The 15,781-nt window shown below is 37.4% G+C and overlaps 1 protein-coding gene across 1 annotated transcript in view; it reads left to right on the forward strand.

The window, feature by feature from the left end:
- The window catches only part of LOC149776332 (uncharacterized), an 86,730-nt gene that overhangs the window by 51,317 nt on the left and 19,632 nt on the right, over positions 1 to 15,781 (forward strand). The window contains exons 4-6 of the mRNA XM_089942843.1: positions 9,618 to 9,690; positions 13,368 to 13,487; positions 14,512 to 14,565. Of these exons, the coding sequence (XP_089798969.1) occupies positions 9,618 to 9,690; positions 13,368 to 13,487; positions 14,512 to 14,565 (247 nt within the window). The remainder of the gene's footprint in view (positions 1 to 9,617; positions 9,691 to 13,367; positions 13,488 to 14,511; positions 14,566 to 15,781) is intronic.

The following is a 15,781-nucleotide window of genomic DNA, read 5'->3' on the forward strand; positions in this document are numbered from 1 at the left end:
ATATTGTATATGGATCCCAAATCGACGATTCCTACAATGACAATCACACACGAGTTTAGATTACATCCAACCATCGAGGGTTACGAAGCATCATCGGATGGTACCGTCAGAAATGCGAGAATAAAGAAAAATGTCGGTACTGTTGATAACCATGGATATCTCAGATTTTCAGTCGGCAAAAATAATAGAAGAAGAAGAACGAATTATTATACTCACAGGTTTGTATTCGAAGTTTTCAACGGACCGATAGAAATTGGACTTGTTATCGACCATATCGACGGAAATAAACTTAATAATAAATTATCCAATCTTCGAGCTGTAACTTCGAGCGAAAATTCAAGGTTTGGTAATACCGGTAGATTTCCGAAGTATGCGAGGGCCGTCAAATCGGTAAATCAAGAAACAGGCAAGGAACTCGCGTTCGGGTCGATGACTGCAGCTGCGAAATATTTCGTTATTGACTCACATTCGGTACGACGAGTTGCAGAAGGAAGGTACAATGCGACGTTTTCTTATGATGCTGATACTTGGATAAAATTCTCCTATGTACCAATAATATTCGATTTGGAAAGCGACGAAGAATAATTGAATATTACAAATTAATATAACATGGACGAACAAAACATAAATAACATCATCGAAGCCATCGATGATCTGAAGAAAAAAATAAATCTTCCCTCGGAGTTGGACACGAATAAAATTCGATCCGAATTCGAGACAATTGTTCAAGGAAAACTCGAATACAAATATACGCTGCCGTCAGAATACAAATTAATAAAGAAAATCCAAATCGCGATGTATCAATCACTTGCGACAGTCAACGATGATCAAATCGAGGATTTTGTTAAATTATCAACGCTAGTAGAGAAAGCTAGATTGATTTTATCAGATGCATATGAATCAAGAAAAATTACAAGTTCGCGTGTCAGACAACTGAAAAAGCTTGTCGATGAAAGTAAAGTTAGGGAATCTCCTGATTCCTGAAGATTTCCAAAAAAAAACAAAAATTAAAAAAATCTTCCAATTTTGAAAATTTCCCTGGATTTTATTTATTTTTTTGGCCCATTTTTCCCCCGTGTACAGATTTACGATTTTACCAGCAGATTGATACTTATCGTTTCTCCGCGTATATCAAGCAAATTTCCGTTCTGATCCGTTAGTTTGAAATTTATCCTCGATAATAACCGATTATGACATCGCAGGTAAAACGGATTCATTGGTTCTTTTATTATCAAATAACCAGGAGAAGCGCTAGGTGAAAACGAATACAAGATGAATCCCTGCTGTGCTTGATTTGACATTGACGAATCAACATTGTAGCTGCCCTCGACAACATCCGCGTGAAGATAAATCGCGATAACTTCCGTTATATTAACGATTCCAGGAGATATATGCCGTCCACCTTTGGTTGGATCGTTATTATGTTTGAGAATCAATTCCGATTGTACTTTTTTAGTCCACGCGGCGTGTAATTTCGGAAATAAATCATCGATGGTATCAGTGACGGATTTTCTCATTTCATCAACGTCATAACCAGGAAATTTGAAATTTGGTAGCGTTTCATTAGTTAATTCAAATACTCTCATGAATTTTTGTTTTTCTCCTGAATTTCTGATCAACTCGAATTTGCTAATAGGAAAAATATAATCGGCAATTGATATATCGTCGACTATCGCCCGAATGAACATACCATGATAATATTCAATATCATTCGCGAGTTGATTTAAAATCTTCACTCGTCCGATAATTTCGCTACATGAACCTGATTTATTTAGGATGCATTCATGAAATGATCCCCGCAATAAATTTAATTGTAATTCATGTTCTTGAATAAATTCGTCGAGGGTTCTTCTTACCAAGATACCGTCTATGGGGGGGGGCTATTATCCTGTTAATGTTGGTAACGTCGAAGATTTTCACACGGGGGGGGGGGGTTTAGGAAGAGGCAACCACGAGAGAATTCTTTCGTTAATAAAAGTAAAAGCAAACATTACCAGGTTAAATTTGTGGTTATTCATGAGGTTGATGGCGCTGTGGATCAGAGGCTTGTGTTTGATATCTCCGTACCATCCTTCGTCGGTGGTAAAATCTGATTTTTTTGGTTCCGGTAGTTCTGGAGGAGCTTCCTCGTACCAACCTGGAATAATAAAATCTGGTTTTTCTGGTTTTGTCAGAGGTGCAATTTCAGGCCAACCTAATATGGTCCTAATCGTTGATTGGTAAATATCTACCATGTACGGCGATTTCACTTCTATCATCGACGATAGTGTCGGATCGTGCGAGGATATCTTTATTCCCGGAGTAGCATCGCCGGTTATATTTGATATTCTGGTGGTAAATTCCTTATCCAGCTGATCAATTTCATAACTGCCTGTTGGTATACCAACGACGATCCAATCGGGCGTTCCATCGGGTTTATTTTTGTTGGCAAAAACAAGTGAATTATTTGACATCATTTTACCGAATGATTTCGATCTAACATTGGGCCAGCTATTGTAGACACGCAGTTGTGTTAGTGCAATTTCTTTGACGCTAATCGGTGTTGAAAAATTAATGCTAAATTCAGGCTTGGTTGAGCTTAACGATATTAGTGTTGTTGTCGGCGGTGTCGTGTTTGTCACGATCTGGGCTAGTTCGGACATTATTAATATTCATTTGTTCAATCTCCGAGTAAATACTGATCATCGAAGAAAATTCTAGATCGGAGATTACGCCATCGTTGAGACTTTCAGAAAGAAGCGATGATAATTTCGAATACGCGTTATTCACCTTGGATAGTTTATTCTTGTACAAAGATAACTTCTCACTCGTGCACGAGGATATCTTTTTCGCGATGATATTGAGAACGCCAGCGATTGTTGTTGTTGACGAGATTATGATAGTTACAACGATTGGCGCGATTGTTGTTACCGCGGATAAAATTATTCCTGCACCGGCAACTACCGCAGATACCGCGTACACGGCAACGTCAATGGTAACTAATCTACGCTGGTATTTTTTTATTTTTATCTGGTAATCGTCGAGTAGTTTTTTTAGCGAATCCTGCCATGACCTCCCCTGATTGTAACGGTAATCCGATGCGGTCATTTATTAATCTACGATAACAATTGCGGATTATTGCGTGTATTCGGATAAAAATTCGAAAAATATAGCATAATACACTGGTCCCATGTTGGTTCTATCTGGTGGTTCTAGCACAAATGTGACCTCGTAACCTGCGGCCATAATGTAATTAAAATATTCATCGAAAGTGCCACGCGAGGCTATTATTTTAAATTTTATCATAGCTTGAAGAAATATTCGATATACTCCAGTAATTGGCGGGGTAAATTTAAATATGTTATTCTCGGGTGTCCATGCGCCCTTTTGTGTCTCTACCATAAATGGAACACGGCATTGTATATTTTTTGTTTCTACTTCCGCTGGTATCGAAATACGCGATAATCTTCCAAGATTCATTGACGATATTTTTGTGTTGATATCGTTAATTTTTGTAGATGCGTCGAGAAGATCCTCGTTGATTTTTTTTATTTTCTCATCTGTCGATTCACGCACCGCGTTAAACCCCTTAGTAAATTCGGGAATAACAAGTTCGCTGAGTTTATTAATTTCCTCGCTGATTTTTTTTGTTGAGATCATCGATTGTTGTTTTCTGACCCAACGAGATATTTACTCCGATAATTTCGCCATGAATACTAGTAATTTCATCGTTGATTTTAGTAATATCCTTGTTGAGATCGTCGATGGTTTTTTTATCGATTTTCTGGTCCATCGCGGTATTTATCTTGGTAATTTCCTCGTTGATGGATTTTACTTTCTCGGTGAGATTATCGTGTGTAGTTGAGGAGGTTTCGATGAATTTTTTTATATCCTCGTCGAGTTTTTTGTTGAGTTTACTTGATACCTCCTCGAGTTTTTTAAGATCATTATTTAGCTTGTTAAATCTTTTTGTTATTTTTTCCTGGAAATCATCCTGTGATGCCTTATCGGACTTTAGAAGCATCGCCGCTGATAACTCGCTATTTTTTTGTTTTATATCCACGAGATCGGCCTTTGGTGGAAACTCCGCGATGATATCGTTAATATCAGCGATAGATTTTAATACCATCTCCGATTGGCGAGTAAATTGACTAATGTGATCATTATATTCTTCTCGCTTGATTATATCAGCTATTTTCACGTTGCTGGTGTGTAATCTTCCCTCGGTATTTTGAAAAACAGCAACTTCGCCAGGATCTACTTCTGACAGCGATAGAAGATTGTTAATATCACTCTTGGTTGCAAATTTTGATGTATCGATGTCGCCTGTTTCTGTTTTTTCCTTCCTGTAGAGGGATCTACCATAAATGTCAACCATGATATTTATCTACGGCGTATTCAAATACAATTTTGTGATACGGACCGGATGATTTTGAAATTGCGTCAAGAACATTAATTGACTCCGGGCCGCATATTGGTGGATCAGCTAATGTTTGTGTTGGAAGCGTCGAATACCAAACCGGAAGTTTTAGTTTTGACACGTAGTTGATAAATTCGTTTGGTGGTGCTAATCCGTACGAATCAAAATAAACAACCTCGCGAGGATTAATCGCGTAGGCGACCCAGTGTGTGCCAGGGCCGGTATTTGAATCGAGATTTATTATTCCTGTCTCGGTGGGGTTTGGTTTTTCTGGTAGTTGATCCCGCATAAATACGCCCCTGAAAAATTTTATTTTTTTTTTCTTTACTTCGCTGATTAGATCTAAATTTGAGGCTGGTAGGCTCGACTTAAGCCGGATCCGTACGGGGTCGTCTTAGATAAAGACCGGATCCCTTTTTTTTACGATATCTTCCTCCGGTAATTTTTCGCATTATTGTGGAGCCTAATTCAGAACCTACACCTCCGAGCGCGCCTAATCCTAGTGCCTTTCCAATCGCCGGAAGAGCTAGTTTCGCCAGAGGCAATAGGAAAGGAAGAAATCCACCTGTTTTGACCATGTCTCTGATGGCGCCTATGGAAAGGCTCACATGAACGCCAGAATTTGCTGATTTGGCTTTGGTAAATCGGTCACGTTGACGTTTGCTCAGCGATAGTTTGTTAGGCCCGCCTTGAATTTGATCGTTTTTCAGGGTTAATTTCATACCGCATCGCTTTGATATCGCTGATTGAAGTTTTTTCATCTGACCCGGGGTCAGAGTTACACTGACGTGTTCGTATGGCATATTAATAATCACTTAATCTAAATTTGGAATTTGTCACATGTTCTCGACAGGAGCGTCAATGACCCTCATTCTACCACTGATGCCTTCCAGGATCATTGTTCTATCGCTGAGAATCACCGCGATGGCTCTTGCATTTCCACCTGTGTTAATTCTGGCTTTGAAATGAATATCGACAACGGATTGTTTTACCAAATCTAGATGTTCCAGGGAAAAGTAATAGATGGGATAGTGAGTATTAAAATCTAGCTGCGATATTTGCAATCCGGTATCGATATTTTGATCGCGACCCATGAAACTTAGCAGGCGATGATACGCGCGTGCCGTAGAATAATTGGCAAAATCGATGGATATTTCCTCGGATGGTTCCTGTTGGCCGTTTATTCTCAATGAAACGTTTGTTGCCTCGAATTGATCGAATATCATATGACTGTGTTCTTGATCGTATCTATTTGCGTTTTGGAGAGCAACAAAGATGTGTCTAGGTGCCGAAGCACCCTGTTGTGACGCAATTCGCCAAGTAAATATTCCGTTAATATTAACATTATCAATGGAGTCGGTCATAGTTGTCAACCAGGACATGACGGATTTTCCGCCTTGATTCATGAATGATAATAATTTTTCTTCCTCGATCATCGATGGAACTATCGATGGCATCCACAAGGTAATTTTTTCAAGGATAACTTTACCGTTATCAGCAGCGCCCGCGCCTGTTTCTCGCCAGATGGCTCTGTTATCACCCGCGGGGGAGTCTCGAACGAAAGTTATCGTATGTTTTGCTCCGTAAATAACTTTTCTGAAATGCCTGCAAAATCCAAAAATGTGAGATAGCGGAATTGCACAGGAAAATTTTCGATCATCATCTTTTAACATTTTCCTTCGCGTGTGAAATCCAAGATTGTAATTGTTATTGGGGGCGAGCATTACATTTGAAACATTGGCGGCGGCAGCACCAGCGGCATTTGTCGGTATACCAATATTATACTGTTCATGATCAGCTTCATCAGAATTATCCTTGGCGAACATCATACTAGGGCCGGCCGACCTGGTAAAATCATCCGAGTATCTGGCTAGGCCTATGATCGTCGTTGCTATATCAACGTTGTTCGTGATTGATTCGATCTCTCTTCCATCGATCATGTAAGTGGCGCTCTTGAATAACGCCATGATACCGTTGTTGACAAATCCAACCTTAAAATTGGTATCAAAGTCGGTATTATCGTTTTTTACAACTTTCCCAACAAATTCGATATACGCCTCAGATGGAAGAAAATATCTTGTTGTATCGTGGACTTGAATTTCCTTGCGATTATTCGAATTTGGGTCAACTGCGTCGTACGAGAAATACTGGAAATCTCGCACTGATGTGTCCCTACCTACAGGCTCGTCCATGTCGAACACTTCGTTTGACACTTGTGCGAACATTTATTATTAAGAATATCATCTAAAACGAAGACCACTGCCTGAAATGAAGCTTGTGTTAGCAACTTTATTTGCAAGATTTGTCTTAGCAACTTCCTGCACTAGGTCGTTTATTTTTTTATTTGCTGCGTCGTTTATAACTTTACTAACATCAGCGGGCATTTCGCTGGTGCTAGGTAATTTGACGGGTTGTTTTTTGCGCATTAAATTTAATATTTTACTTTTGACAGCATTGAAACCTTTGCTGGCCAAATTGCCAATACCAGAAATGGCAGTCTCGCCGATCTTTCCTATTGCTTTTAACCCGAATTGCTTGACCGCGGGTCCGATTTTAGGTATTATTCGCGTAACGAGACTTCCAATGATATCACCGAATCCATTGCCGTGAATATATTTGTATACGGGCAATCGAGAGTTTACTATGCGGACCTGTTTAGGTCTGCGCTGATGCTTGTGAACAATCATGTTATTTCAATTATGTTGTTTTAATCGATGAGTTCATCAACAAACTCCTTATAAATGTTAGAGTTAATGATGCCACCACGGAATAATCGCTGACAAATATCTGAGGCTTCGTTGATTATTTCACGAGAGTTATTTCCGGCTCGTTTTCCCCCGATTAATACCTCGAGGCGAGACACGTCGTTGACAACGCTGTCAGGGCAAATGGTATATCCGCTGCCTGTTTTTGGTTCTGATTCTGATTCTGATGGCCCTGGCGAATCAGACGACAGTGGTGAATATGGTTCTCTTTCTGGTGAAGTTTGGGGGGTCATCCTGAGTGCCTTGCCTTCTTCATGGATACCCCATCTTAAGGGGGGTGGAAGTACGGGACCTTTCCAGTTTGTCGGTGGATATGGTTCTGAAAGGAGGGGGGGGAAAGGGTGACGGAGAGAGTGATGTAGGACTCTCCTTCTTAGGTGGTGAGCTTTCTACCTCCCTTGTTAATTTGTATCTAACAACATCAAATAAAAATTTTTCAAAATTTTTATCAGAATAATTTATCGGTTTTCCTAAACTACCAAAATAAATTATCGCCCGCCAATCCATATCTCCGACTTTATCAGCAACAATATCTTTTTTCAAAAATAATTTTTTATTTTTTGTAGAATCATCCGCAGCAATTACAACTCTTGCAATATCGTCATCGATTAATTTTATTTTATCCTTGTCCAAATAATTATCAGCGGATATTTTAGAACCAATTACTAACGAACCATTGTACGCAAGTGGTTTGTATTCGGGTGCAACTATCGGTTCCTGGTCACTTTGATCTTTTTTCTTTTTTGATTTTCTCTCCTTTTTCTGAGGTGGAATTCTTTCTTTTGGTCTAGCTCCTAATTCCTGCGGTTGAAATTCTTCTTCCTGTGGTTGAATTTCTTCTTCCTGTGGTTGAATTTCTTCTTTTAATTTTGCTTTCCCTTTCCGTGTTTTAGCTTTTTCTTCCTTCTCTTGTTGTTTTCTTTTTTCCGCTTGTTGCTTATTATAATTATATCTATCGTCTGCTGCTGTTAAAAATCTTCTAAAAAATGGATCCCTTTCGCTCGCATGTGTTTTTTCCGCATAAACTTTATATAACATACCATACCAACTATTACGACTTGTATATCTTCTTTTTCCTATTTCAGTCAAAAAATCATTTCGAGTGCTAAAATAATCTTCCGCAAATTTGCCAAACTCATCTATGTTATGCAGTGTCGAGAGCGGTTGTGATATCATTTCCCATCCCTTATCTGTGAAATTTTCTCTTAAATTATCGATATTAAACTTTCTCTTTCCTAATCCGGGTTTTCCTAATCCGGGTTTTCCTAATCCGGGTTTTCCCTTACTACTTATTTTATAAGCAAGTGCAGGTCGTTGCCCTTGTTGTTGTTGTTGTGCTGCTATTGCTAATCGATCCGGTAATGTTCGTGATTGTTCCTCAATACCTTTCAACATGGGGAAGATTCCTTTTTTCTTGGTATCTGGATCTTTTTCATCACCAAATACAACTTGCTCGATTGTTCCAGTCACTGGCTTCAACCATTTCGACGAAACCTCGGCAATTCCATGTTGTACATCTTCGTAACCACGAACATTTCTCTTAAATAATTGTTTTGTCGGGATGAGCTTCTTTAATGCCGCTAATTGCTCTCGCGCTAATCTAGCAGAATGAGGCTCTCCAACTGTGCTAGCTTTCGGACTCATATTATTTTCAAGTATATTATTTTAATGCGAGGTAAAATTAGGATCCGCAGCCCAACTTTGCAAACATCGACGACACCAGAATAAATTTCCCACCCACCCACCCTAAAATTGTTGTTTTTTCCTTGTCCAGAATCATTGATTTTGCACACAAAAATTGCACTCGGGGTTGAATTTACGCAAATTAGTTTTCGTAGGAAGGTTTATTTCTGCTTTCTGAGGCTTCTACGGAGAAAGTTCTCGTAGGAGGCTTTATTTTGGCGGAACCGTCTGGTCTGTAGAACTTCCCTGCTGCTCTGTGTGGGCAACAATTATAATTTCGTCATGCGATGACCTACCTGCCTTATTCCCTTTGAGCGTGACGACTAGCGTTTGAAGTAAGATGAACTTTTTATAACATAGAACTATTATATATTTACATTTGAGTGACTGACTGGTACCAATAACATTGACTTTAAATTATGTACATTTGCGTGACTGACCGGTACCAATAACATTGACATTGAATTATGTACATTTGCGTGACTGACAAGTACCAATAACACTGACATTGAATTATATATGGTGAATTGACATAATAGCTGTTTAATTGAATGAAGTGCTGACAATGTAAATCTGTACATAATTTGCAGCATATTAAATGTTATCATAATGACATGTGTTTGTGTGGAGTTGTTCCTTACTCCTTAAGTTCACACATCCATAGACAGACCAATTGTAAATTGGAATGGTACATTTTTTGACAAGGGAATATTGAAGACCCTATAAAATAATAAATTGGTATTTCATATATTTTAATATTTATTTTTCAGACCATTCAGTTTCAAAATTCTTCATTCATGTTCTATGGTCATCAAATTAACAACGTTACCATAACAACTGGAGGTAAGTAATGCTACATCCATGCCTTGAGTAAATCATTGAAACTTCATTTATAAATGTTTAAACTGAGTGCAGTGTGAATGCACACGCGATGGTTTTGGCTTTTCCGTTATCTGGTTTTGTTGGTCTTTTGGAAACAGTTTGTGAACCAGGACAAACTCCTTCAAGAAAAATTTTTAAAAAAAGGTGTTTATGTATCAGGATACAAAATGGATACAGTATGAAATCTGAATCTGGTTTTCTAATGTAAAACACTGGTCTAGAGACAGTTAACCTTTCATTTTGGATCTGAGATTTTGCGTCAATCAAATATAGGCCTAGTTACTGTTAAAAAGTAAGCTATGAGTGACTATGAATCGGAACTTCGTTTGCTATTCCTGTAAGACAAAGGTACGTTTCTTGCACTCTTCGACATAGTAGCTAATTAAGCGACTCTGACGATTTACTGTCCAATTTTGGATGTTATTCCTACGCCGATCAACTTGAGGTCAGGTCTGTCTGTTAAGAGCAACAAATTAGTTCCAAACAGGTGACCCCATTACTTTTTTAATTTTCATGACTTGTGAAGTCAGCCTAATACATCTCTTGGGAGTAATTTTAAACTACGCACAATTCTTTCAAACCAATTATGCTAATATGTGTTTTTGCAAAGCGTAAACATTGCCGGTTCTTATTAAAGAAATGCCGTTGTCAAACTTCGTTTTCGGAGGTGCGTAATTTTCAACGTTGTAAAGCTTTCAAATAGATCTTGCTTGTAGTTCGTAGTCCCATAATGCCTCACTAGAAGTGATCGGTTTATAAAAAACAACACAAAAAACGGAACTTGTGAAGTTTGAGCTTTCGCATTTAGCGCGACTTATTTGATACTGCTGTATGTACACTCATGCAGAATACTAATGTATGTACACTCATGCAGAATACTAATGTATGTACACTCATGTAGAATACTGCTGTATGTACACTCATGTAGAATACTGCTGTATGTACACTCATACAGAATACTGCTGTATGTACACTCATGTAGGATACTGCTGTATGTACACTCCTGTAGAATACTGCTGTATGTACACTCATGCAAAATACTAATGTATGTACACTCATGTAGAATACTGCTGTATGTACACTCATGTAGAATACTGCTGTATGTATACTCATGTAGAATACTGCTGTATGTACACTCATGTAGAATACAGCTGTATGTACACTCATGTAGAATACTGCTGTATGTATACTCATGTAGAATACTGCTGTATGTACACTCATGAAGAATACTGCTGTATGTACACTCATGTAGAATACTAATGTATGTACACTCATGTAGAATACAGCTGTATGTACACTCATGTAGAATACAGCTGTATGTACACTCATGTAGAATACTAATATATATATATATATATATATATATATATATATATATATATATATATATATATATATATATATATACTCATGCAGAATACTGCTGTATGTACACTCATGAAGAATACTGCTGTATGTATACTCATGTAGAATACTGCTGTATGTATACTCATACAGAATACTAATGTATGTACACTCATACAGAATACTGCTGTATGTACACTCATGTAGGATACTGCTATATGTACACTCCTGTAGAATACTAATGTATGTACACTCCTGTAGAATACTAATGTATGTACACTCATGTAGAATACTGCTGTATGTACACTCATGCAGAATATTAATGTATGTACACTCATACAGAATACTGCTGTATGTACACTCATGTAGGATACTGCTATATGTACACTCCTGTAGAATACTAATGTATGTACACTCATGTAGAATACTGCTGTATGTACACTCATGCAGAATACTAATGTATGTACACTCATGTAGAATACTGCTGTATGTATACTCATGTAGAATACAGCTGTATGTACACTCATGAAGAATACTGCTGTATGTACACTCATGTAGAATACTAATGTATGTACACTCATACAGAATACTGCTGTATGTACACTCATGAAGAATACTGCTGTATGTACACTCATGTAGAATACTAATGTATGTACACTCATGAAGAATACTGCTGTATGTACACTCATGAAGAATACTGCTGTATGTACATTCATGAAGAATACTGCTGTATGTACACTCATGTAGAATACTGCTGTATGTACACTCATAGAGAATACTGCTGTATGTACACTCATGAAGAATACTGCTGTATGTACACTCATGTAAAATACTGATGTATGTACACTCATGTATAATACTGCTGTATGTACACTCATGTAGAATACTGCTGTATGTATACTCATGTAGAATACTGCTGTATGTATACTCATGTAGAATACTGCTGTATGTACACTCATGCAGAATACTGCTGTATGTATACTCATGTAAAATACTGATGTATGTACACTCATGTATAATACTGCTGTATGTACACTCATGTAGAATACTGCTGTATGTATACTCATGTAGAATACTGCTGTATGTACACTCATGTAGAATACTGCTGTATGTATACTCATGTAGAATACTGCTGTATGTACCCTCATGTAGAATACTGCTGTATGTATACTCATGTAGAATACTGCTGTATGTACACTCATGTAGAATACTGCTGTATGTACACTCATACAGAATACTAATGTATGTACACTCATGTAGAATACTAATGTATGTACAGTGATGGTAAATACTGCTCTATGTACACTCATGTAGAATACTGCTGTATGTACACTCATGTACAATACTGCTGTATGTACACTCATGTAGAATACTGCTGTATGTATACTCATGTAGAATACTGCTGTATGTATACTCATGTAGAATACTGCTGTATGTACACTCATGTAGAATACTGCTGTATGTATACTCATGTAGAATACTGCTGTATGTACACTCATGTAGAATACTGCTGTATGTACACTCATGTAGAATACTAATGTATGTACACTCATGTAGAATACTAATGTATGTACAGTGATGGTAAATACTGCTCTATGTACACTCATGTAGAATACTGCTGTATGTACACTCATGTAGAATACTGCTGTATGTACACTTATGAAGAATACTGCTCAATACTGGAAAATAGAGGTCAGAATGACTAGCTTCTGTTGACCTACTGATGACACTTCTTATCACATGCACATGTAGATCACAGTGACATAATTTTCACTGCTCAGTAATTAATTTGTTTTAAATATAGCCCGGTTTTTCTGACACATTTACAGTCATGAAGCGTTTAGGATGTATGCATCTTGGAGAATACTTCTCATCATGAATAAGATCAGGAAAAACTACTTTTCTTAATCTAGTGACTTTTTTAGAACAATGCTGTGCCGGAGCAGGTAAAACATACCATTATGTTGATTTCTCTTTTAAACTTTGGGATTTTCTTGTTTACGGGTCTTAATCAGTGATGTGGTTCTGTCTATCAGTTTTGAAAATGCACAAATGGTTTTGAGTTGTGACACAGGCCTCGTAACTTAGGTATAGCTGTTAAACCGGAAAGGAAAGGAGATTGTTTCAGGCTTTAAATTATGGTGGAGCTGGCTGCTTGGAAGTTTTATTTTAATGTTAGATATTTTACACCAGTATAAGCAGATTCATTCACTATGACAACTAAATTACTTGGATTTTTTAAATTATTTTTCCTTAAATGACTTCTCACCGTTATTATTATTATTATTATTCAGGCTTTTTATACATGAGTCCGTTTGTTCACACATTTCTTGCGGCAACCCAATACACAGCACCTCTGATGGCCGGCTTCGGGACCATGGGGAATAATTCCGACATTTACTTCCAAGAATACGGTAAATACTGCTTGTGTATTGATGTCTATGTAATGTCATACTGACTGTCAAACATATAAAAACAATAAAACAATCCACACACCACTACAACAGAGGAGGGGCCCGAGTGGCCGAGTGGTCTAAAGCGCTCACCGTTCCGGATCACTGCCATCTCACCTCTGTCTGCGTGGGTTAGAGTCCAAGGCTCAGCTAGCGTGGGTACGTGGGAAAGCCTGCCAGTAGCTTCTCGTGCGTCGGTGGTTCTTCCCTGGGTTTTCCAGGGTTCTCCCTCTACCAGTTATACTGGCCGCCATGTATAGCCTATCTTGTGCTGAAAAATGGCGTTAGACCCTAGAACAACAACAACAACAGAGGTATAAACGAAATATCATTTTTGCGCGAATTTGTCTTCTATTTTAACATTCCAAATAAAATGCAGTAGGCAAGTATGTAGGTTCATTTACATATACGTAATAAAATATACATATATAAATATAGCAAGTACACATTTAACGTTACGGCTCTATGTAAGTACGTATGTATGTAAGTACGTATGTAGGTATGTATGCATGCGTGTGTGTGTGTGTGTGTGTGAAGATGGACAGATGGATAAGTGGATGGGTGGATGAATTTACATATACGTAATTAAAGATACATATAAACATATAGCAAGTCGACATGGTAACGTTACGGTTCTATGTATGTAAGTGTGATATATATATATATATATATATATATATATATATATATATATATATATATATATATATGTACGTGTGTGTGTGTGTGTGAATATTGACAGATGGATAATTGGATGGGTGGATGAATTTACATATACGTAATTAAAGATACATATAAACATATAGCAAGTCGACATGGTAACGTTACGGTTCTATGTATGTAAGTGTGATATATATGTGTGTGTGTGTGTGTGTGTGTGTGTGTGAATATTGACAGATGGATAATTGGATGGGTGGATGAATGGACTATAGGTAAAGACACCCCGGAAACAAATCCGTTTAAAAATGTGTTTATTAATTTGCAGCTAACCAATTCATTGTGGAATGGCGAAATGTTTACTTAGTAGACCAAGTGGATTGTAAGCATTCAATTTATATTTTAAAAAATATATCTTTCTCTCTGCCTGTCTGTCTCTCTCAAAATGACCAGTATTTTTTAGTTGAGACTATGTGATAATTTCTGTATCATGTTGTTTCTGGCCTGTTTCAAAATTTATCAAAATGGTTTAGTGTGACATGTTGTTTTTGGTCTATTTCAAAATTTACCGATATGTTTAGTGTGACATGCTTATTTAATATAATTTGTTGTTGAGCAGGTTACAGTCAAAATAATTTCGTTACTTAGTAATGGTGACACTAGAATGAACAATTGCACTCAAATGCCTCTAATTAATAAAATAGGTTTAAGGTGAATTTTCCCAGAGATAAACCCGGATTTTGAGGTCTGTCGATTGTATGTGAACGAATACAAATTGTTTGTAAAATGCATATCTCTTGGAAATTCCAAATTGTCATGCGATTTTCCAATTACAGATATACTTTAGCTTTCATGCGACAGTTACGTTCGATTGCCCTTTTATAGTTGTTTCGCGTGAATAGCTTATGAAATCTTTATTCTTTACCCAAACGTTATATATATATATATATATATATATATATATATATATATATATATATATATATATATATATATATATATATATATATATATACATACTTTGAATGCCTCTTCTGTTCATAAAATTGGCGAGGTTATGGTCTCGCCATGGTCGTGAACTTGACTTTACAAATGTGCCTTGCTGATTTTGACCAAATTTGACCGGAAGAGTATCCGGCATTTAGGTTTATCAATCCTAATTATCCGTCAATTTGAGATTACTTGTTTGTAGGCTTCTTTTTTCTTAAAATGCCAAACGCGTGAACAATATCCGAATCAGTTTGATCTCTTCTTCTTCTTCTCTTTGAATTCAAGCGATGTGCGCTCACTAAGAGCATGTATCGCCGGTTACTATCACCACAGGTGACTTTTTAATTACTCCTGGGGGAAGGAATAAGTGCCACATCCCCCAGGCTTTAATGTGTTCACAGAACACTTATTAATTAGGCCGTCAGATTGAGGTAATATTGAGTTCCTATCGATCTGAGTGTAGGGCCTTGATGAGTGGGATTTGACCCAACACACGCTCAAGTTTTCAGTTGCTATCTTTTGCGACTTGTGGGATTGGACACAGCCTACGTTCGCTTATGCTGCTTGTTAAAAAAGTGTGCACTGCACGTATGATATTTGGTGCCTGC

Source organism: Sinohyriopsis cumingii, chromosome 18, assembly GCF_028554795.1.
Source record: "Sinohyriopsis cumingii isolate HCF-2022 chromosome 18, ASM2855479v2, whole genome shotgun sequence".
Taxonomy (NCBI): Eukaryota; Metazoa; Mollusca; class Bivalvia; order Unionida; family Unionidae; genus Sinohyriopsis; species Sinohyriopsis cumingii.